Source organism: Schistocerca nitens, chromosome 1 (assembly GCF_023898315.1).
Source record: "Schistocerca nitens isolate TAMUIC-IGC-003100 chromosome 1, iqSchNite1.1, whole genome shotgun sequence".
Classification (NCBI taxonomy): Eukaryota; Metazoa; Arthropoda; class Insecta; order Orthoptera; family Acrididae; genus Schistocerca; species Schistocerca nitens.
This window is the reverse complement of record NC_064614.1, coordinates 929,488,311-929,513,528: the sequence shown is the minus strand read 5'-3', so window position 1 is coordinate 929,513,528 and position 25,218 is coordinate 929,488,311. Positions and strand designations below refer to the sequence as shown.

At 39.4% G+C, this 25,218-nt stretch overlaps 2 protein-coding genes across 7 annotated transcripts in view; one reads left to right on the top strand and one right to left on the bottom strand.

Annotated features, from left to right (window-relative positions):
- The window catches only part of LOC126193291 (uncharacterized), a 75,010-nt gene extending 61,758 nt beyond the window's left edge, over positions 1-13,252 (top strand). The window contains exon 4 of the mRNA XM_049932675.1: positions 12,976-13,252. Coding sequence (XP_049788632.1) covers positions 12,976-13,057 — 82 coding nt within the window. The 3' untranslated portion in view covers positions 13,058-13,252. The remainder of the gene's footprint in view (positions 1-12,975) is intronic.
- An 8,217-nt stretch (positions 13,253-21,469) lies between these two features.
- Positions 21,470-25,218, bottom strand: part of LOC126193225 (solute carrier family 25 member 45-like) — a 94,837-nt gene continuing 91,088 nt past the window's right edge. For all 6 annotated transcript variants that reach the window (XM_049932669.1, XM_049932670.1, XM_049932673.1 and 3 more), the window contains one exon: positions 21,470-22,094. In XM_049932669.1, coding sequence (XP_049788626.1) covers positions 21,829-22,094 — 266 coding nt within the window. In that variant the 3' untranslated portion in view covers positions 21,470-21,828. The remainder of the gene's footprint in view (positions 22,095-25,218) is intronic.

Sequence of the window (25,218 nt, the reverse complement as noted above, 5' to 3'; positions counted from 1 at the left end):
ATGTAATGTTGATAAGATACCAAAATTTTATTTAAAACTGAGAGCAGAATGATATCTCATTTGGTTCTGTATTTGTTGATTTTTATGTCCAGCAGATGGTCATGTGAAATTCCCCCATTTCTGTTCCCACACACCAGGAATCATTTGGTCACAACAGTCATATTTCATAAATGCTTCAAGATATTAAAAGAAGGCTTCTTGCAAGTGATATCATCAAAAGAAGTATGTTGTATAATAAATAACTGAAACATTTGTATGCACTGAGATATGGAAGTAACATATTTTACAGACAACGAGGTGCATTTTTTTCTTGGAAAAATTGCCTCCAAAATTATGGTGCATCTTGTACCCAAAATTAATATAAAAATTTCCAGTGTTTGAATTAAAACTCCTAACAATCTTAAAAATGGCCGTATATTCAAGGTCATTGGAAACCTATGTGATGAACATAAGTTGCGGTGATTCACAAACTTGTTAACACTGTCTCCCTCCCACTCTACCATCAAAAACCCTGAACACTGTCTAGCCTATGATGTATCACTGCAGTCTACGGTGACAGTAAACTTGAACTGAAAGTGATTTGTGTTATCGGTAACAGTACAATATTTTTATTAGTAGCTAGTTTTGTGATGGAAAAAATAAAAGGTATTCATATGATACGGGCTATAAATTGAAAGTAATAACATACCACATGCAGAATAACATGGAAACAGAGCAGCTGAGTGACATTTTGGCCCTCCACCAACAGAAAAAACCATTTTCAATTGGCAGGATAATAACGAAAGACTGAAAAAAATGAGGAACACTAAATGTGCAAATAGAGGACTGAATGCAAAATGAGCAAAACTAGAAGATGACATAGTGAAATGGATTCAAGGACACCATCAAAAGTGAAATGGATTCAAGGACACCATCAAAATGGCACTGAAATTAATACAGAAATAATTCAAATATATGCTAATAAGTTAGTGCTACAGTTGAACTTAACAGACTTTAAGGGTGGAGTTGGTTGGTACTACAAGTTCTGAAGCGGCATGGATTTAGCGTGTGAACTAAAACCAAAATATCTCAAAAAATGTCACAAGTGTATGAAGAGAAAATACTATCTTTCTGTCACTTTATTATTCAACACTGAAAGAAAACCAGTGTGGAACTAAGCCAAATAGCGAATATGGACGAAGGTCCTCCAACATTTGATGTGCCGAGTAACAGAACTGTTGCCATGAAAGGTGTTAAAACTGTAATTATAAAAACAAGTGGCCATGAAAAAATGCACAACACTATTGTCCTTTCACGCTGTGCTGATGGCACTAAACTTAATCCAGTGATCATTTTCAGGTGCAAAACAATGTCAAAACCTTCTGAAATACCGTAAGGTGGTGATGTTCACATACATGACAAGGGATAGATGGATGAGGCTGGTATGAAATTATGGATTAACAGAGTGTGGGAGAGAAGAAAAGGTGCTTTATTTAAGAAGAGTTCTCTTTTTGTGCTAGATCAGTTTAGTAGTAATTGGAAAAATTATGTGAAAGAGAAATTGATACAGTGAAATGAAGACGTTGTTGTTATTCTTGGAGGACTTATTTCACATTTGCAACCTCTTGATATCTTTGTAAATAAACCATTTAAAGTGTCTATGAGAGAGTAATGGAACAAATGGATGATGGATCAAAACCAAACATGAATTCACACCGAAGGGAGTTTTAAAATGACCTACAATCAAACAAGTGTGTCAGTGGATAAAACAGTCATGGTACAGAGTGAGAGAAGACAGTGTTCTTAAACCTTTCAAGAAGTGCAACGTAAGTAATGCTCTCAATGCCATTGAATGCCACCTTATATATCAAAAGGACAATGATGATGATGAAGAGGAATAAGAAGAAAAAGAAGAAAGTTCAGATGACTATTTTCAAGGATTTTAACAGTCAGTTTAGTTTTATAAACTAAGAACTTTTTTTTAGTCTCGCTTTGTGATTTAATAATAGAAATGGCAAAAATGTTATTTTCTTAAAAATTGCTTAAAAATTAAAGCATGCCATGTAGACCATAGCATCTTATAGTCCACAAAATACGATAACCTGTCTCCAGCAGTAAGAGGTAGTGGGAACAGGACACACAAACATGTCAACAGCACTTCAGGATAACCCAGGTGCCATGTTTAAACACATCCTCAGCACCTGTGAAATCGTGGAGCATGACAAGTTAACTCGTCCATAGCATTTAAAGTGTTAATATGTTTTATCGGTGTAGTTTCATTGGAATCAACTCTTTCAGCAGAGAAATAATTTATATTGGTTTATAAGTATAATGTGTATTTGTTTCATCGTAGTCACTGTTTCATGTATCAAAAATAATTACTTGGCAGTCATACACTGAAAATAATTTTTCCTGTAACATGTCAAATCTGTTATGGTAATTATTATCCCATGAGTTTTTGTAACCAAACTGTGTTGAAAATATATTGAATTTTACATTTTTCTGTCATTTGTGAACACTATTTTAAAAGAGTGAATATCTCATGTGAAGTGATAGAATTTTTTTTTTTTTTACTTTGAAACTAATATACTTCCAATATAAGAGAGTGAATACTGAACTACTAAGAAGTGATATGTTTGTTTTTTACAATTATTAGTTGTCTGGAAAAAAGGATTAAATCAGTTTTTTTATTTACATACTTCAGTTACATAAAATACATACAATTTTACTGCCATATGCATTCATCTCCAGTCAGCATTTAGGCACATTTAAATATAGGTCTTTATCTTCAAATAGCATGTAAACTGGCTTTACATCATCATGATATATTGAACAAATTGCTCACAAAAGATAAAACTTGCCAATCTATGGGAAGCAATTAAGAAATCAGTAAGCTACATTATGTATTTTTAGTAAACATTTAAATGAATTCTGAGATGCATGGCAAGCAGAAAATCCTTTTAAAATAACAATTTAGAATGTAGCATGAAGTTGCTGGTAAAGATAATATTATAAATAGAAACAAGGGATCCATCTTGATCAGACTAAGGGGTAACCCAGACAGAATAGTTCTTTTGTTTTTTCCTAGGATGATAAAAAAATTTATATTTGGAGAAAATGATTTTGAAAAACTGTTGAGCACTTCACTCTTTTAATGTATTACAAGAATGCACTATATACTGAACAAATAATATGAGCTGTAATCATTTCTCATGGATGTATTAATGTTACTTGTGCCAAACATCATCTTGTTCCTTTAATTTAATTCATTAATGATTTTTGTGCGCTGTACTTTATTGTGTGCTTATGGCAACACAAGAGTAAATCAAATAAAATACTATTTTATTTTCATAAAATGATTTATTGAAAAATAAAAGGCAAGTATAGTATATTTTTCTACATAGTCACCTGCTTGAGAAATACATTTTTCCAGGGAGAAAGAAGGTTTTCTTTATCCAAGCATCATAGAATGTAGCTGGTTGCGTAAGGAGCCAATTGCACATGAGTCCTCCAATGTCTCCATCTTCAAATTGAGCCATAATACAGTTTCTTTTAGCAGCGCAAACACATGAAAACCAAAGGGTGAGAGGTCTTGGCTGTAGCAAAGATGATCCAGTTGAGTCCAGTGCATTTCTTCAAGTTCTACGACTGTCTGAGCTGCATTATGGGGCGTGGTGTTGTTGTGGGGGAGGATAGCCTCTCAAATCGGTTGGTTTCATTTTTTGCAGCAATATGCAGACCTTACTGGATTTAACAGTTCACAGTAATGAACAGGCTTGACTCTGTCTCACCCACAGCAAAAAATCAATAAGCAAAATGCCTCACTGGTTGACAAAAATGGTTGAAATAACCTTGTGAGCTGATAGTCAAGACTTGGCTTCCTCTTTGCTCCAACACTCCATGTTGTTGTTGTTGTTGTTGTTGTTGTGGTCTTCAATCCAGAGACTGGTTTGATGCAGCTTTCCATGCTACCCTATTCTGCAAACTTCTTCATCTTGAAGTACCTACTGCAACCTACATCCTTCTGAATCTGCTTAGTGTATTCATTTCTTGGTCTCCCTCTATGATTTTTACCCTCCACATTGCCCTCCAATACTAAACTGGTGATCCCTTGATGCCTCTGAACATGTCCTACCACCCGATCCCTTCTTCTACTCAAGTTGTGGCACGAAGTTCTCTTCTCCCCAATTCTATTTGGTACCTCCTCATTAGTTATGTGATTTATCCACCTAATCTTCAGCATCCTTCTGTAGCACCACAGTTCAAAAGCCTCAATTCTCTTCTTGTCTAAACTATTAATCATCCATGTTTCACTTCCATACATGGCTACACTTCATACAAATACTTTCAGAAAAGACTTCAGGAAGGCTTTTCTGAAAGTATTTAAATCTATACTCGATGTTAACAAATTTCTCTTCATCAGAAATGCTTCCCTTGCCAATGGACAGTCTACATTTTAAATCCTCTCTACTTCAACCATCATCAATTATTTTGCTCCCCCAAAACTCATCTACTACCTTACGTATCTCATTTCATAATCTAATTCCTTCAGCATCACCTGATTTAATTAAACTACATTCCATTATCCTTGATTTGCTTTTGGTCATGTTCATCTTATATGCTTCTTTCAAGACATTGTCCATTTTGTTCCGTTCCTCTGCCAGGACCTATGCTGTCTCTTGTCTCTGACAGAATTACAATGTCATTGGCAAACCTCAAAGTTTTAATTTCATCTCCATGGATTTTAATTCCTACTGCAAATTTTTCTTTTGTTACCTTCACTGCTTGCTCAATATACAAATTGAATAACATTGAGGATAGGCTACAACCCTGTCTCATTCCCTTCCCAAACACAGCTCTCTTTTCATGCCCCTCAGTTCTTATAACTGCCATCTGGTTTCTACACCAAATTGTAAATAGTCTTTTGTTCTATGTATTTGACCCCTGCCACCTTCGAATTTGAAAGAAAATATTCCAGTCAACATTGTCAAAAGCTCTCTCTAAGTCTACAAATGCTAGAAACGTAGGTTTTCCTTTCCTTATTCTAGAGTCTAAGATAAGTCGTAGAGTCAGTATTGCCTGAAGTGTTCCAACATTTCTATGGAAACCAAACTGATCTTCCCCAAGCTTGGCTTCTACCACTTTTTCCACTCATCTGTTAAGAGTTCATGTTAGTATTTTGCAGCCATGACTTATTAAACTGATAGTTCAGTAATTTTCACACCTGTCTACACCTGCTTTCTTTGGGACTGGAATTATTATATTCCTCTTGACGTCTGAGGGAATTTTGCCTGTCTCATACCTCTTGCTCACTGGCTTGTTTTGACTTGGGAATCGTTGGCCAGGAGGCCCCTATTCGGAGAACTTCAGCCGCCAAGTGCAAGTCTTAGTTCGTTCAATGCCACATTGGGTGACTTGCGTGCTAGTGATGAGGATGAAATGATGATGAAGACAACTCAGCACCCAGTCCACGAGCGGCGAAAATCTCCACCCAGCCGGGAATCGAACCTGGGCCCTCTTGCACGGGAGGCAAGCACGTTACCACCCAGCTGAGCAGGCGGATTTTGACTTGGGAGTCTAATGGTAATGATCCAACTATTTCAAATATATTCAACCACTGCTTGTCTTCAAGAATGTCTCAAACTGTGTGAATATTTTCGTCCATAATGCTGGTCTGTGAAGGGCAATGATGCTCCTGATTTTCCACTTATTCTTGAGCTCCTTTGAGTCCTTTATGCCAGACAAATGTAAGTCCTTGACCATGTTTGGTTCCCAACCAATGCAGTCAAGTCCCAAAAAATTTCTAACAGTTGCACTTCTTCATGACAATGAAAATTTATACATACACACTGTGCAATGCGGGGTACACCTGTTGCTCTGGCATCATGAGAGCTACTGATGAATTGGTTGAGAGTGTGGAATGGCTGCTCTCCCCTCACTCCTAATTCCCTCTCATGCACACCACAAGCGTTAGAACTGCGGGTCGGGTTCTAACAATCACAGATACTCAGAAACATGGGTAAAAATCAAGTTTATGTTTTATTTATCCTTATATACCATGGGCCACACCAGTCTGAATTTAGGTGTCTTCTGTCGAATGATGATTGGCTGATCTTGCCAGGAAGGAGTTCATTTATATATCTGTCAAACTATACCTGAAGTGGTGGGAATTGAGGCATAAGACGACAACAACAACAACAATAATAGTAATCATAATAATAATAATAATAATAATAATAATAATAATTAAAGTGTCATCTTTGCTACACAGGTAGTGGGGCTGTGTGGAATGGACTAGTTTTTAGGTTTGAGGGTCTTGGGAAAGTGCAGACTGGGCTTCAATTTCAAAGGGTTCATGACAAACACAGGGAAAGGGTAGACATAGCAACCATCAGTACTGTAGTCATAAATTGTCATAGCTCTCTTAGGAAAGAACTAGAGCTCCAGGCACTTATAGAAAGCACTGAAGCTCAAATAATTATAGGTGCCAAAAACTGGCTAATTCTGGCGATAAGTTCAGCCAAAATCCTTAAAGAGGACCTAACAGCAATCAAAAAGGACCTGAAAGAATAGATTAAATACAGTTGGTGACAGTGTCTTTGCTGCTGTTGGCATTAGTTTATCTTGTAGTGTAATTGACGTAGGCAGTTCCTGTGAGTTAGTATGGGTGAATGTTATACTTCAAAACTGGAATAAATTAGTAATTGCATTCCTACCTGAGATGCTGGAGTTGGTGTGGTGGTGGTGGTGGTGGTGGTGGTGGTGGAGGTGGTGTGTGTGTGTGTGTGTGTGTGTGTGTGTGTGTGTGTGTTTGAGAGGTGTGCTTGCTTGTGTGTGTGTTGGTGTGTGTCCCTCTTTTACTGATAAAGGCAGTGACTAAAAGACTTATGCAAATGTCCTTTAACTGTGCCTGTCTGTAGCTCGAGGTGCCGTCTTCATGGTGAGTAGCAATCTATCTTTTCCTACATTGTTAAGAAAAAAAATATTATTGAAATCAACATCATCCAAGGATTGTAAGATAATTTGTGAATTAATACAGAGATATAACCAAATTTGAATTGCAAGTGGTCTAACATCTACATGATTACCGTGAATTCACAATTGAGTACCTGGTAGATAGTTCATCAAACCACTTCCAAACGATTTGTCTACTGGTCCATTTTCGAACAGGAGTGAAAGAAAACAAACAGTTACGTCTCTCTGTGTGAGCTCTAATTTCTCTTATTTTATTATGATTATGATCATTTCTTCCTTTGCAGGTGGGTGCCAACAAAATATTTCAAATTCTGAGGAGAAAGTTGGTGATTGAAATTTCATGTGAAGGTCCTGCTGCAGTGAAAAAGGGCGTTGTTTTAATGACTCCACCATCACATCCATGGCACTTTCTCCCTTATTTCACAATAATACGTAACAAGGTGCCATCCTTTGGACTTTTTTGGTGTCCTCTGTCAATATTATCTAATGCGGATCCCACACTGCACAGTAGTACTCCAGAAGAGGGCAGTCTCTTTACTAGACTTGTTACATTTTCTAAGTGTTCTGTCAATAAACCAAAGTCTTTGGTATGCTTTCCTCGCAACATGATCTATGTGATCACTGCAATTTAAGGTATTTGTAATTGTAATCCCTAAGTGTTTATTTGAGTATATAGCCTTTATATTTGTGTGACTTACCATGTAACTGAAATTCAATGGATTCCTTTTAGTGCTCATGTGGATGATCTCACAGTTTTCAATACCGAGAGTGAATTGCCACTTTTTGCACCATGCGGATATTTTGTCTAAATCATTTTACAATTTGTTTTGATCATCTGATGACTTTACATGACAGTAAATGATAATATCATCTGCAAACAATCTAAGAGGACTGCCCAGATTGTCACCTATATTGCATATGCAGATCAGGAACAACAGGGGCCTATAAAACTTCCTTGGGGAATGCCAAATATTACTTCTGTTTTACTCAATGACTTTCCATCAGTTATTAGGAACTACGACCTTTCTAGCAGGAAATTGTGACTCCAGTCACACAATTGGGATGATACTCCTTAGGCACACAATTTAATTTGAAGCTGCTAGTGAGAAACAGGGTCAAAAGTCTTCTGGAAATCTAAAAATATGGAATCACTTTGACATCAAGTGTAGAGAGTACTCATTACTTTACGAAAATAAAGAGTAAGTTCTGTTTCACAACAATGATATTTTCTGAATCCATGTTGGCTTTTTGTCAATAAATAGTTTTCTTGAAGGTGATTCATAATGTTCCAGAACAGTTGTTGTTGTGGTCTTCAGTCAGGAGACTGGTTTGATCCAGCTCTCCATGCTACTCTATCCTCTGCAAGCTTCTTCATCTCCCAGTACCTACTGCAGCCTACATCCTTCTGAATCTGCTTAGTGTATTCATCTCTTGGTCTCCCTCTACGATTTTTACCCTCCACACTGCCCTCCAATACTAAATTTGTGATCCTTTGATGCCTCAGAACATGTCCTACCAACTGATCCCTTCTTCTAGTCAAGTTGTGCCACAAACTCCTCTTCTCCCCAATCCTATTCAATACTTCCTCATTAGTTATGTGATCTACCCATCTAATCTTCAGCTTTCTTCTGTAGCACCACATTTCGAAAGCTTCTATTCTCTTCTTCTCTAAACTATTTATCATCCATGTTTCACTTCCATACATGGCTACACTCCATACAAATACTTTCAGAAACGACTTCCCGACACTTAAAACTATACTCGATGTTAGCAAATTTCTCTTCTTCAGAAACACTTTCCTTGCCATTGCCAGCCTACATTTTATATCCTCTCTACTTCCACCATCGTCAGTTATTGTGCTCCCCAAATAGCAAAACTCCTTTATTACTTTAAGTGTCTCATTTCCTAATCTAATTCCCACAGCATCACCCAACTTAATTCGACTACATTCCATTATCCTCATTTTGCTTTTGTTGACGTTCATCTTATAACCTCCTTTCAAGACACTGTCCATTCCATTCAACTGCTCTTCCAAGTCCTTTGCTGTCTCTGACAGAATTACAATGTCATCGGCAAACCTCAAAGTTTTTGTTTCTTATCCATGGATTTTAATGCCTACTCCAAACTTTTCTTTTGTTTCCTTTACTGCTTGCTCAATATACAGATTGAATAGCATCAGGGACAGGCTACAACCATGTCTCACTCCCTTCCCAACCACTGCATCCCTTTCATGTCCCTCGACTCTTATAACTGCCATCTGGTTTCTGTACAAATTGTAAATAGCCTTTCGCTCCCTGTATTTTACCCCTGCCACCTTTAGAATTTGAAAGAGAGTATTCCAGTCAACATTGTCAAAAGCTTTCTCTAAGTCTACAAATGCTAGAAACATAGGTTTGCCTTTACTTAATCTTTCTTCTACGATAAGTCGTAGGGTCAGTATTGCCTCACGTGTTCCAACATTTCTACAGAATCCAAACTGATCTTCCCCAAGCTCGGCTTATACCAGTTTTTCCATTTGTCTGTAAAGTATTCGCATTAGTATTTTGCAGCTGTGACTTATAGTCTGATAGATCGGTAATTTTCACATGTGTCAACACCTGCTTTCTTTGGGATTGGAATTATTATATTCTTCTTGAAAAGTCTGAGGGAATTTAGCCAGTCTCATACATCTTGCTCACCAGATGGTAGAGTTTTGTCAGGACTGGCTCTCCCAAGGTTGTCAGTGGTTCTAATTGAATGTTGTCTACTCCCGGGGCCTTGTTTCGACTTGGGTCTTTCAGTACTCTGTCAAACTCTTCACGCAGTATCACATCTCCCATTTCATCTTCATCTTCATCTTCATCTACATCCTCTTCCATTTCCATAATATTGTCCTCAAGAACATCGCCCCTGTATAGACCCTCTATATACTCCTTCCACCTTTCTGCTTTCCCTTCTTTGGTTAGAACTGGGTTTTCAACTGAGCTCTTGATATTCATGCAAGTGGTTCTCTTTCCTCCAAAGGTCTTAATTTTCCTGTAGGCAGTATCTATCTTACCCCTAGTGAGATAAGCCTCTACATCCTTGCATTTGTCCTCTAGCCATCCCTGCTTAGCCATTTTGCACTTTCTGTAGATCTCATTTTTGAGATGTTTGTATTCATTTTTGCCTGCTTCATTTACTGCATTTTTATGTTTTCTCCTTTCATCAACTAAATTAAATATTTCTTCTGTTACCCTACAATTTGTACTAGCCCTTGTCTTTTTACCTATTCTTCTTCTACTGTATTTCTTTCCCCCATTCCTGTCAATTGTTCCCTTATGCTTTCTCTGAAACTCTGTACAACGTCTTGTTTAGTCAGTTTATCCAGGTCCCATCTCCTTAAATTCCCACCTTTTTGCAGTCTCTTCATTTTTAATCTACAGTTCATAACCAACAGATTGTGGTCAGAATCCACATCTGCCCCTGGAAATGTCTTACAATTTAAAACCTGGTTCCTAAATCTCTGTCTTATCATTATATAATCTATCTGAAACCTGTCAGTATCTCCAGGCTTCTTCCATGTATACAACCTTCTTTTATGATTCTTGAACCAAGTGTTAGCTATGATTAAGTTATGCTCTGTGCAAAATTCTACCAGGCAGCTTCCTCTTTCATTTCTTAGCCCTAATCCATATTCACCTACTATGTTTCCTTCTTTTCCTTTTTCTGCTGTCGAATTCCAGTCACCCATGACTATTAAATTTTTGTCTCCCTTCACTACTTGAATAATTTCTTTTATCTCGTCATACATTTCATCACTTTCTTCGTCATCTGCAGAGCTAGTTGGCATATAAACTTGTACTACTGTAGTAGGCATGGGCTTCGTGTCTATCTTGGCCACAATAATGCGTTCACTGTGCTGTTTGTAGTAGCTTACCTGCACTCCTATTCTTTTTATTCATTATTAAACCTACTCCTGCATTACCCCTATTTGATTTTGTATTTATGATCCTGTATTCGCCTGACCAAAAGTCTTGTTCCTCCTGCCACCGAACACTAATTCCCACTATATCTAACTTTAACCTATCCATTTCCCTTTTTAAATTTTCTAACCTACCTTCCCGATTAAGGGATCTGACATTCCACGCTCCAATCCGTAGAATGCCAGTTTTCTTTCTCCTGATAATGATGTCCTCTTGAGTAGTCATCGCCCAGAGATCCGAATGGGGGACTACTTTACCTCTGGAACATTTTACCCAAGAGGATGCCACCATCGTTTAATCATACAGTAAATCTGCATGCCCGGCTGTAGTTTCCCCTTGCTTTCAGCCATTCACAGTACCACAACAGCAAGATCGTTTTGGTTAGCGTTACAAGGCCAGGTCAGTCAATCATCCAGACTGTTGCCCCTGCAACTACTGAAAAGGCTGCTGCCCCTCTTCAGGAACCACACGTTTGTATGGCCTCACCAACAGCTACGCCTCCATTGTCGTTGCACCTACGGTACGGCTATCTGAGACATGCAAGCCTCCCCACCAACGGCAAGGTCCATGGTTCATGGGGGTTCAGAACAGTATACATTACAAAATTCTGCTGATCAGCATTGGTGATATTGGTCTTTAATTCAATGGGTTACTCCTAGTTCCTTTCTTCAGTATCAGTGTGACTTGTGCAACTTTCCAGACTTTGAGCATGGATATTTCTACGAGAGAGTGGTTGTATATTGTTACTAAGTATGGAGCATACTCTGAAAGGAACCTGACTGGTATACAATCTGAACCTGAATCCTTGCCTTTTTAAGCGTTTTAAGCTGCTTCGCTACTCATGTTGGCAGTTGTTCTTGATTCAATTCCAGGGAATATTCACTGCATCTTTTTTTATGAAGGAATTCTGGAAAACCATGATTAGTTACTGCTTTAGTGGCACTGTCATCAATAACATCACTACTATCGTCACACATTGAAGGTATTGACTGCGTCTTGCCACCAGTGTACTTTACGTACTCCCAGGACCCCTTTATGTTTTCTGGCAGATTTAAAGATAGTGTTTCACTGTGAAAACTATTAAATGCATCTTGCATCAAAGTTTGCACTAAATTTTGAGCTTCTGTAACACTTCACCAATCTTGGGGATTTTGTGTTCCTTTAAATTTGGCAAGGGTTTTTTTTTTTTTTGTTGCTTCTTCAATAGTGTTCTGACCTGTTTGTTTTGTGTCCCATGGCGGATCAGCACCATCTCTTATTAATTTATTTGGTATATATCTCTCAATACTATTTCTGAATATAAACCACATCTGGTCTACAATTACATAGTCATATTGGAAGGAGTGTAGGCTGTCTCCTAGGGAGGTGTCAAGCAAATTTTCATCTAATTTTTTAAAAAGATGTATTTTGCATTTAGTTTTGGTGGGTTTGGATGTTGCGTTATTCAATCTAGCTACAACAATCTTGTGCTCACTAATCCCTGTATCCATCATGATGCTCCCTCTTTGCTCAGGACTATTCATTGCTAACAGGTCAAGTATGTTTTTGCACTTGCCATGCTGAGATAGTGACACATTGCAGAAAGTGACAGGACAGTCGAACTTAAACAACCAGTTCTGTTAATAATAAAAATACTTATCTTCTTTGATGCTCTTCTTCGTTATGTATTGATGGCTCGTTGTTCTTTTCCTTTCTGTGGTTTACCTTTCTGTAATCATCTAGAGGATGATCAGGTTGATGTTTTGATAATAATATGAATTCTGGTGGACTTTCTGCAGGGTTACACACATATTTTCAGCCTTTTCACTTCACAATACAAATCAGTAAAATACACATAACTCTTTCCCCATCATTGCACTTCAAACTCATACAACCAACTGCCCAAAAGAACAAAGATTTATTGATAACAACATATAGCAAAGAAATTACTATCATATATCAACCTATATATGCAAAACAATCTTTAGACAATATGTTTCATAAATAAAATACAATTAATTGTCAATCTCTTTTTGAGATGCCCATAATCATTGTTATAATTACATTAACTATTTATAAACATTCACATTTTTTCCAGCATATTGACAAATGCTGGCACAAAGATAAAAACCACAAGAGCAGAGAAGGCTGCGAGACAACGTCAGCCAATAGCCCACTGACTAGGACCGCACCACGACAGGAGATGCCTCTACAAGAAGAGAATATAAGTGCTGCTTCTGCGAGCCTCGGCTGCACAGTACTAGACCAGCACTAGGAGAGCATTACAATAGCAGCTATTAGTGATCCATATCCATTGCTTGTATGGACATAGTATATAGAGAAAGACACTGATTGTTTGCCTGTCACCCATCAATTGTGACACGTTCTTGTAATACAAAGTTAAGTATAGTCTATCTTCTTTATTGTAATAAAAACTATTAATGTGATTTGCTTTAACTGTTGTATAGCATTTCAAGAATACAGCATCCTTTAGGCACCCTATACAAGATGAGTGGGCAGGACCCCGCATTGGTCATGAGAACTTACTAATAAATCCCCGCTCCTGACGGCTGCAGAATTTTTTGTTTGCCTTTTGCTAATCAGTGTTTTCAGGTGGTAATTGCAGAAAGTTTCTTTGCTTTTGTTCTTATTTTGCTTGCTTGCTTTGTCTGTTTGTTGCATTTGTGTCTTCCAACATGCCCACCCTGCCTATCCCGCCCCCTGCTCAGGCACTACAGCCACAAGCATAAGATGCCACACAGCTAATACAGATGTTTCAGTCCCAGACACAGAAAATCTCTACATTACACAACATGGTGCAGCAGCTACTGGCCAATGATGGACACCCCACAGAACAAGCACCAGCTATAGCAACACCTACTGCTATACCGCCTTTTCGACAGTTTTGTGAACAAGACAAGGAATGGCTCAATTGGTTGTCCCAGTTCGAGGAACACCTATACGTCACAATGTACCAGGTACTGTGAAACTTCCCTATCTATTCTCCACGGTAGGAAGTGCAGTGTTCTGCCTCACAAACAAACTTTTTCCTAACGACACTCCAAGTGAACTTAGTTACAAACAGGTGGTACGCTTGCTGACAAACTAGTATGACCAGCAAGTGAATGTGGTAGCAGCTAGGTATCAATCTTTAATTGCAAAAAAAGGTTGGAACAAACTTATCGTAGAAGGTAACAGATTTTCTGAGTATGACAAGGAAATACAAATTCACATGTGCTTGTGGTGCTTTATATTTAGATGTGATATTACGTGATATTATCGTGTACAATGTACCTGATGTCAAACTCAGAGAACAGATTTTGAAACAGTCCGATCCACCATTTCATCAGGTAGTGCAAATACTGGATCAGTATGATTCTGGTGCCTTGTCGGTTCATAAATTTGAACAGCCAGCTATTTTTCAGGTTGTCGGTAGTTGTGATCAGCCCATTCGGCAACAGCAGCAGCTCACTACGCTGAGTAAACAACATTCTACACTGCATAAGCAGTTCGCTACACAGGTGACTACACAGGTGAACAGAATTAAGTATTGCCCCTGGTGTTATTCATGGCACAAACGCCAAGACTGCCCCTTCTGACAAGCTCAGTGTTATGCTTGTTGTATGAAAGGACATGTACTATCCTTGTGTTTGCAACGGAACAAACATAAGAATTCGGCCCATTCACAAAACTCTAATCACAAGGCCCATCTCACTAATGCAGTATATTCAAAGTCTGCAACAGGCATTCACAAACCTAGCATGTGAGCAGTTTCTTCAGTGATATGCCAGTTGAACAAACTCTTTGTTCATTTTTGGAACATAACCTACGACCAGATTAGAGACAGAAGTGATGACACATTCTGCAGGACCTGAGCATCATTTTGCAGGACAATGCTCAAGCACGTACAGTGCAAGCTGTTACTGATTTGTTTGACTGATGGGACTGCTAAGTGCTATACCACCTACTGCACTCCCCTGACTTAAGCCCTCATGAGTTCAACTCGATTTCTAAATTGAAGGAAATACTTCACCAGATTTGCTTCAGAACTGCTACAAATTCGTCGGGCAATAGAGTGCACCACTTGAACTGTTTGAACTGTTGACACAAGTGGCACTGCTAACAGTATCCTACAACTTCCACATCACTGGCAATGGGTTGTACACAATGTTGGTGACTGCTTTGAAGGTCAGTAAAACTATTTTCCACGAGCTGTAAAGAAATAGTTGCCACTATTAAAGTTCCAACCCTTGTATTATATTCAGTTCATATCAAATGTTGAACAAATCGCAGCTCCATCGCATCACTTGCATTGCAAGAATGTCCCCTTTGTTTGGACAGATGAGTGCCAAGTAGCTTTTCAAAAACTTAAAGATGCATTGCTCAGTGATCGATGCTTAGTTCACTTTGATCCTGACAAACCAGTTGTATTTCAAGTTGACACTTCCTCTTACAGAATCAGTGCAGTGCTTTTGCACAGAATTGGTGTTGCTTTCACATCAGAAGTGTCGCCCAAAGCTCCTGTGTAACTATTCACAAACTCAGAAAGAGGCATTGGCTGTTGTGTATGTTGTAACCAAATTCCACCACTATTTTTATGGTAGAAAATTCTACTTAGTAATGGATTACAAGCCTTTGCAGTCCTTGTTTCATCTGAAAAAACTGGTTCCTGTATGAACTGCCCAAAAATTGCAAAGATGGGCTTTGGTGTTGTCTGAATACCAGTAAGAGATCATACGAGGGCAGTTCAATAAGTAATGCAACACATTTTTTTCTGAAACAGGGGTTGTTTTATTCAGCATTGAAATACACCAGGTTATTCCCCAATCTTTTAGCTACACAACACTATTTTTCAATGTAATCTCCATTCAATGCTACGGCCTTACGCCACCTTGAAATGAGGGCCTGTATGCCTGCACGGTACCATTCCACTGGTCGATGTCGGAGCCAACGTCGTACTGCATCAATAACTTCTTCATCATCTGCGTAGTGCCTCCCACGGATTGCGTCCTTCATTGGGCCAAACATATGGAAATCCGACGGTGCGAGATCGGGGCTGTAGGGTGCATGAGGAAGAACAGTCCACTGAAGTTTTGTGAGCTCCTCTCGGGTGCGAAGACTTGTGTGAGGTCTTGCGTTGTCATGAAGAAGGAGAAGTTCGTTCAGATTTTTGTGCCTACGAACACGCTGAAGTCGTTTCTTCAATTTCTGAAGAGTAGCACAATACACTTCAGAGTTGATCGTTTGACCATGGGGAAGGACATCGAACAGAATAACCCCTTCAGCGTCCCAGAAGACTGTAACCATGACTTTACCGGCTGAGGGTATGGCTTTAAACTTTTTCTCGGTAGGGGAGTGGGTGTGGCGCCACTCCATTGATTGCCGTTTTGTTTCAGATTCGAAGTGATGAACCCATGTTTCATTGCCTGTAACAATCTTTGACAAGAAATTGTCACCCTCAGCCACATGACGAGCAAGCAATTCCGCACAGATGGTTCTCCTTTGCTCATTCGGTTAGACAACGAGGGACCCAGCGGGAACAAACCTTTGAATATCCCAACTGGTGAACAATTGTGACAGCACTACCAACAGAGATGTCAAGTTGAGCACTGAGTTGTTTGATGGTGATCCGTCGATCATCTCGAACGAGTGTGTTCGCACGCTCCGCCATTGCAGGAGTCACAGCTGTGCACGGCCGGCCCGCACGCGGGAGATCAGACAGTCTTGCTTGACCTTGTGGCGATGATGACACATGCTTTGCCCAGCAACTCACCGTGCTTTTGTCCACTGCCAGATCACCGTAGACATTCTGCAAGTGCCTATGAATATCTGAGATGCCCTGGTTTTCCGCCAAAAGAAACTCGATCACTGCCCGTTGTTTGCAACGCACATCCGTTACAGACGCCATTTTAACAGCTCCATACACGCTGCCACCTGTCGGAAGTCAATGAAACTATACGAGACGAAGCGGGAATGTTTGAAAATATTCCACAAGAAATTTCCGGTTTTTTCAACCAAAATTGGCCGAGAAAAAAAAATGTGTTGCATTACTTATTGAACTGCCCTCGTATATCGTCCGACGACTGAACACAGTAGTGCAAACATGCTTTCACATCTTCCAATTGGCCCTGATATAGACTTTGAAGCTTCTGTTGCACCTTGTTGTCATATTGATGCTCAGGATTTTGAATTGCTTCAGTCTTTTCTGCTGAACTATAGGAAAAATGTGCAGGCCACAGAAGCTGATTCGGATTTGAACATTTTGCTAACATATATTAACACATCTTGGCCTCACTCATTGAATAGTATAAAGAACTCTGTAGTGCACCAATACACTATGGCCTCAGTGTACAGAAAGGAGTGATTCTTGGTCAAAATGATAGTGGACAGTCACATGTGTTGATCCCTAAAGCTTTGCAAAAAGATGTGTTGCAGTTACTTCACCAGGACATTCGGAGATCATTTGTATGTAACAGTTAGCATGTTGACACTGTACTTGGCAGAGTATGGATGCCCAAATAGAACAGATGGTGTCACACATGTGCGGAAAATCAGTCCACTCTGCCACAAAAATTCTCTGCTTGGCCTAGGTTGCAATCACCATGGCAATATGTGCACATAGACTTTTCGGGACCTTTTTGGAACACTCTTTGGTTGATTGTGGTTGACTCATATAGCAAATTTCCTTTTGCTGTGCCAATGAACTCGACAACATCCTGTAGCACAATTCAGGTGTTGTCCTCTATCTTTTGCACTGAAGGTTTACCTGTCAGACAACGGACCTCAGTTTATGTCAAATGCATTTGAAACATTATGTGAACACAATGGCATACAGCATGTAACTAGTGCACCATTGCATCCATAGTCAAACGGCGAAGCGGAACATTTTGTCAGAACCTTTAAGCAGCAGATGGCCAAACTTCGCAACATACACACCAGGAATCAAGCATTGCAACTGTTTCTTGCCTCCTATCATTCACATCCACAAGATGGACTATCACTGGCGGAATTGCTTCATGACCCCGGCCATTGGACACTGCTCCACCCTCCTCAGCATCCGGCACCGAAGGAAGGCTACAAGTATCACTTCAGACCAAATGATATTGTCTTTTACAGGATTTTTAGCAGCAGCAGATGGTGGGTGCAAGGTGGATCATCTGTTGCAATGGTGCTTGCATGTATCTTATTTCAGGTCCAGATGGCTGGCAACACCGCTATGAAAATCAACTTCACCTCTGTCATGTGCATATATGATCTTGCAGTGTCTCTTCTGCCAGATTTGTGGATCCAGAGGACTGCGTAGCCACAGCAGCTGCCAGAGGGTGTCCTCACAACACCACGGGACAATCCTATGGAGATGGAGCCTTCATCTCCTCCACCTCCTCTTGTCCTATCGATGGAGCTGGACCCGCCCACGCCACAGCATTCACCGTCTTCTTCTTCTGGTTCCTGGCATCAGGAGGTGGATGCATACCCTTCTGGTCATTTTCTGGGGGACGTTTCCGCCATAGCGCAGGCCAGATGGCAGGGTACGACCAGAAGCTTGACGTCCCCTGCCGCCACAGCTTCCGATCCTGTGAGGCACCCACTCTCCTGCCTGCCCCACTGTGGTCGCACACCCCACACGATGACAGTCTGTTGCTTGGGATGCAGAAATGTTTCGGTGTATTGACAAGTACTGGAATGAAGATGAAGAAACAAGAGCAGAGAAGGCTGTGAGATGATGTCAGCCGATAACCTGCTGACTAAGACCACACCACGATAACAGTGACCTCTACAAGAAGAGAATATAAGCGTTGCTCTTCCCAGCCTTGGCCACACGGTACTAGGCCTGCATTAGGAGAGCACTATGATAGCACTTATTAGTGATCCATATCAATTGCTTGTATGGTCCACCCCCATAGCTGAGTGGTCAACATGATGGACTGCTGTCCTATGGGCCCGGGTTCGATTCCTGGCTGGGTCAGGGATTTTCTCCGATCAGGGACTGGGTGTTGTGTTGTCTACATCATCATTTCATCCCAATCCAGCATGCAGGTCACCTAATGTGGCATTGAATGTAATAAGACCTGCACCAAGGCGGCCGGACCTGCCCCGCAAGGGGCCTCCCAGCCAATGATACCAAACACTCATTTCCATTTCCATTGCTTGTATGGACACAGTATATAGAGAAAGACTTTGACTGTTTGCCTGCCACCCATTGCTTGCAACATGTTCTTGTAATACAAAGTTAAGTATTGTCTATCTTCTTTATTGTAATAAAAACTATTAATGTGATTTGCTTAAATTGTTGAGTAGCAGTCCGAGAATGCAGCATCCCTTAGGCACCATATACAAAACGAGTGGGTAGGACCCCACACATTTAAACATTTCTGCATAGCTTTGAAGTAATGGATTTTTGTTTTTATATCTTTGGTACAGTATTGTTCACTTTATATGATCCAAGATTGTTTAGTATATTTATCTCATCATAATCAGTTTCAAGGAACCAGTTATTAATTTATTATGGTTGCCAAGTACTATGTCTATCCATAATAACTCACAAGAACTATCTATTTCAATTTTCCTAAATGCTAAACTACTTCTGACAGCAATAAAAACTCCACCACCAACTGTATTTAATATATACTTTCTGAATGCGGTTATGTCCTTTATAAAAATTTTGACTCAACTTAATTCCAGTCTTAGCCAGCTTTCCATACCAATAAAAATTTGAGATTCAGTGCTTTTAATTAGTGCTTGAAGCTCTTGTCCTTTCTAACACAGCTACGACAATTTATAACTACAGCATTGATTGTTTATATGTTACCCTCTTCCTGTGTTCATCCTTCACCCTTCAAAACTAAAGTCCTTTCTGCACTTTCCTGGGATGCTCTAACCTAAAAAACTGCTCAGTCCACTTCAAACAGCCCTTGATACCCATGACCTATTTAGTGGAACCCAGAAATCCAGCACCCTATGGCGTAATTCAAGAAATCTGCAACCTACAGGATCACAGAACCATCTGAGGCTCTGATTCAGACCCTCCTCTCAGCTTTGTACCAACAGACCACAGTTAGTTCTGTTAATGAAGCTACAGATGGTAAGCTCCACTTTCATCTTGCAAGCAAGACTGGCAATTTTTACTACTTCAGCAAGCCACCCGAAAGCAGAGAGAATCTCTTCCAAGTGACACACTTTATCGGTACCAGCATGAGCCACCATCTGCAGTTGGCTGCACGCTGTGGTCTTTATGGCATCTGGAAGCACCTGTTCCACATCTGGAATGACTCCTCCCGGTATGCAGACAGATTGAAAACTGGATTTCTTCTCCTCCTTCGCAGCCTTATCCTAAGGGGCGCCATTATGCACCTATGTTGGAACTCGCAACCACCAGTAATCCCTCACACTGTGACTGCCCAAACTTTGCAGGCTGAGAGGATTTCTCTGGAACAGGCCAAGTGACTTCATCTGGCTCAGGGACTTCATCAGTCGCAGACAGCGCCCAATACCTGTTCATCAGAAGGACTGGGAGACCCTCCAACCGGCCCCTCAGAAAATCTTTTGCTGCTTGCCACACCTTGGAACAACCTCCCACTAGACCACAGATGAGGGATCAAGATCAGTGTGAACAGTTCATGGGGCAGTCACATAATGGAGCGTTCGGAGGACACATGGGTCATGCTGGACATCCCTCCGATTACCCCGTCTGGTTCCCCGCAGTCATGCTCGTAGGCAGCAGTTCAAGCTGCATGACTAAAGCCAACACTGGCTGGAGCTGTTAGTGAGGGATCACCAACCTGGCTCGCAACTGAACACAGCAATTACAGTTCCTATTCATACTAAAGACAGCCTGATAAATACCCATACATGCATGAAATACAACAGTTGACGCTAAAGAACGCTGATGAAATTTGAAATAAGTTGCTTCTTGTGAGAAGCTGTGGCAACTCACAATACTCTGATGAGCTGCTGGTACTGCTGCTGTTGCTAGAAGAGTTACCATTTGACTCTTTATTCTATAAAATTCATATTTGCTGAATGCCCTGTGGAGTGGTGAAAATTGCAATATCAAAAATTTCACTTAAGAAATAAGAAAAATAATATATGAGTGAGTATAATCAGCAGATAATGGAATTATTATTATTATTATTTCAGTGCAAGCATGGAAAGGTAATGAGTAGCAGAATCTGTAATGTTTTATACCCAGAATCTCCTTCTGTCAGACTTATTGGAAAGAAGGGAGATAACATGTACTGAATTGGAGAGAAAAACACTAAAAATCTAGAACTGAAAAAAGGTAATCATTGACAGTATGATATGAATTTGATTGTTCCAGCCAGCCAATGTGATTGCTTGTGTATAAAAAGCTTAATAAAGTAACTGACAGTAATGGGTAGCTCTTCCTTCCTATTGCAAACATCAATATGATGTGAACTTGAATTCAGCAACTTTGTTTCAGATGTTTTAGTCTAATCAGGTGCCATAAAACATAATTTGTAAGAAAAAGGTCTAAATATTATTATTATTTTGGACATCATTTTTTGTACATTCAAACTAATGAATCATATCACAAGCATAATGGATACGTACAACGAAGAGACCACATTAGACATAATAATTCAGATATGTTTAAATAAATATTTGCCAACACTAATATTCTAAAAGCATTTATGTACAAAATACAAAACCATAAATAATCAAGTTCAAAAATCTATGATGGTACAATTAGCAAATAATCCATTATCAAGAGAGAGATAAGGAAAATGACAGAGAGGTGACCTAGTTATTGATCTGCTGTCTTTCTATATTCTTTCTGCAATGTTTTGTCTAAGCAGTTATAGTAGTCTTGAGGAAAACTGCTTAACAGTGTTATAAAATTAAATTTCTTACACTGAAATTATTTCCCGTAAATACTGAGACCTTGATATTTTTAATGAAAGGTAAACATTATTATTCACTGATACAATGATTATTTATTGCATATTTGTTGTCCAAGATAAATACTTTCGAAAAATTGTAAACTTTTTTCTAGCCCAAGAAATGTTGCACCATTGACAGGAAATGCCCTTATAATTGTCATACAGGAACCTCTAAAAAATACTTTCAATCCATCACTTTGATAACTTTTGATGAAACAATCCACTAAACTTTTGTACTTTGGATTATCAGGGTTGTCTGCCTGGATCCTTGACTTCATCACATCAAGTGGTATAATACTAATCCAAGACAGCATACCTAAAAGTAATCACAAAAATTTCATTTTCAGATTCCTGAGAGATTAAAAAAGATACCACGCAATCAAAAATAATTTATATATTGTTATTATGTTTTAGGAAACATGAAACAATTACCAATATATAAATGCAGAAGACTAAATTAGAAAGCTTCATATTATACAGTGAAAGAAAATAAGTTATACTCACAAGGTATGGGAGCTCTGAGGCATAATTAATAAATATACTGTAATCCAAAATCAAACATGTACAACAGCAGGAGGCACAAATGATTGTGATTGAGCTTAGGCTTGTTCTGTGCACCTATGCCATGCAGTCTCTGACAGCCAATGAGCATTCAGTAGTGTTCTCAGTGCTCTGCTGTGAATGTCATAACTAGGGTGAGCATTAAACATGATGGGAGTGATTTATTTGGCAATTTTTTATTGCAGCTGTTGCGAGATGTGTGATGTAACAGAAATTAGTGGCAGTTACACCATGATTCTTACCACAGCAGAGTGTGTAAGTGAAAATATAATGTACAATAGGTATTAAATTATTTAAATATGATGTTCTGATAATTTTTATTCATAAATTTTTGTTTGAGTTTGTTTCATGTCATGAGGAAGAGTTCCACAATGCACTGATGGCAGTACCTTTATTGCTGCCACCAGAGAAAATAAGCCAACCACTGCTACACACTAACCAGCAGCCAGTATTAAGAAGATTCCGCCAGCTGCTACTGCTGATCTCTGCCCTCATATGAATTCCTTACAAAAAATATTGTAACTGAAAAATAAATTAATAGCTTACTGTTAACTGATTGACATGTGGTTAGATTATTTAACTGTCAGTAGCAGTTGTGAACTTGCATGTAGTTACTACTTTGTAATAAAGTCCACAAGAAGTGAAAATTAGTTGTCTGACTTAACATTCAAGCAGCATACAGTGGTAAATTATACACAAATATCAAACAGACAGTTATCTCAACTATGTTGCTTGAAAGAACTGTGTTGATTCAAAAGTACTGTGGAGAACTGAAAATAATTTGAGACTGATGATTTACATGAATAGGACATCTCAACCAGAGATTAGTCACCTGTGCTGCCCATTTCAGAGACAGGCTTTATCACCGACATTTTAAGTGAAGTTAACATGATTGTGGACACGGAGAAATGGGAACATTATTTAGATACTTGCTCTAAGTGTGAATCATTAAGTTTGAAGGAGAAATAAATACATAAAGTTGCATTAGACAAATAAGTCATCTTGGAAACACACATAAATCAGCAGTAGCAGATCATGCTCTGGGGAAATCACCAAATTTCTTTCTCTGATAAGGTACTAAAATTTTGTAAAGGTCTAATTATTATTCACTATGATGTAGAAATTCAGAATGATAAAAAAACTTACTTCATGGTTACAAGTAAACAATTTTGCAATTTTGGATAGCTGAACTAGTTTATGTTGGAGAATGCACTACCTACATCTCCATTACCTCTGAAATTGTCCCCACAGTATGAGATAAAATTTTAGGCATCAAAAAATGCTTTAAGCTACAGCCTAATTCCTGGGAAACCAGTGTTGTCAAGTTTGTCTGGGATCTGCTGGTTTTGTGTGGAAGACAACAGCCTTTACGGAACATGCGCCATCAAATCTCAGCTGCCTATATGTGACTTAAGGCAGCTTCTGTTGATGACAACCTTTTTCTTGATATTTTGGCCAAAATTTGGTGGTTTCTGGGACATATACTATGTTTTTAACTTTCAAGTATGTATTCTCTTTTTGAATTTTATCTTTGGAATTTTCTTTTCATCCAGAAAAATCTGAACTCATGTCACCAAACAGCTAAATTACCTATGCATTTCACTCATAGTAACGGAGCTGCACAAGGGTGCCCATCTTCAGCTGTGTTTGGCAACATTTTTGACTTGTTGCACATGTATTGCATACTGTGGTTATGTGTCCATAGTGATGACACCTGAAATAACAGATATGGCTCATGGACATATATTCTCTCTTACAGGCAGCTGTTATATGCTCAGGCAAATTTGCTTTCTGTACCTATTCAGCTTGATGTGATGCAACTGTTTCCATTATGATGAGGGTCAGTGTGCTGACCAGTCTGTATATAACATTTAGACAGTTTTCCCCACCCGACTGGGTGAAACTGGGCTGGTTCACAAGCCTTACACAATTTTCAAATGTTAAGAAAACTTTTGCTCACTTTCACCAGCACTATACACAGACAGTTGGTGTACACATATTCCAATCTGGTGGGGGGGAGGGGATGGGAGGGAAGGGGAGGGGATGGGAGGGAAGGGGAGGGGATGGGAGGGAAGGGGAGGGGATGGGATGGGAGGGAAGGGGAGGGGAGGGGAGGGGAGGGGAGGGGAGGGGACAACAGGGTGGCGAAAGGAATCCCATCTGGCCACCCCTTAAATTAACAATGCCAGAACCATTCATAATGATGCCAACCCTGTGCTGATGTGGGACCAAGGCACAAGGAAAAGAAGAAGGTTGACCCCCATAAAGGAATGTGTTATGAGATGACCGAGTTAACTTGCTAAATACCCAGTTTTAAAGGAGGTCAAGTAACACTTTAACTAAGAACTCTTAAGGTATAACAGAGGCTACTCATTTTGCACAGTAGGTTAACTCAGTAGATATTCCATTAAATATGCTATGTGTTGTTATGCTCTGACATTGTTTTCTGAATTTAAGTCCTAAAGTGGACTGTGTGAAACCCTTTTTGTTCAGTGGGTGTAACTCTTAGCAGATGGTACGCCTCTCCTGGTGGGACTGTTTCTTATATATTAAACTGCATGCCACTATGTTCATACAAGTGACTAGAATTATCAAGGTCAATGCAGGCGGGGCACTGCTTATCTTTACAAGCCTTATCACACTGCAGGTGTATCTGCTCCACTCTATTGGCAGACTTTGGGGTTAAACTTCTTATTAGACATTTATACCATCCTGACAATCCAGGAAATTAAGACAAGGTCCCTGCTCCCTGTGATAGACAAGCTTCTACCACCACACTGCATGGTGGTTGCTGAAGTATTCACAAAGCCTGGACGTTCATGTGAAATATGAATTATGAATAATTGTGCAGTGGGACAAACTACATAGACCTAACTTTT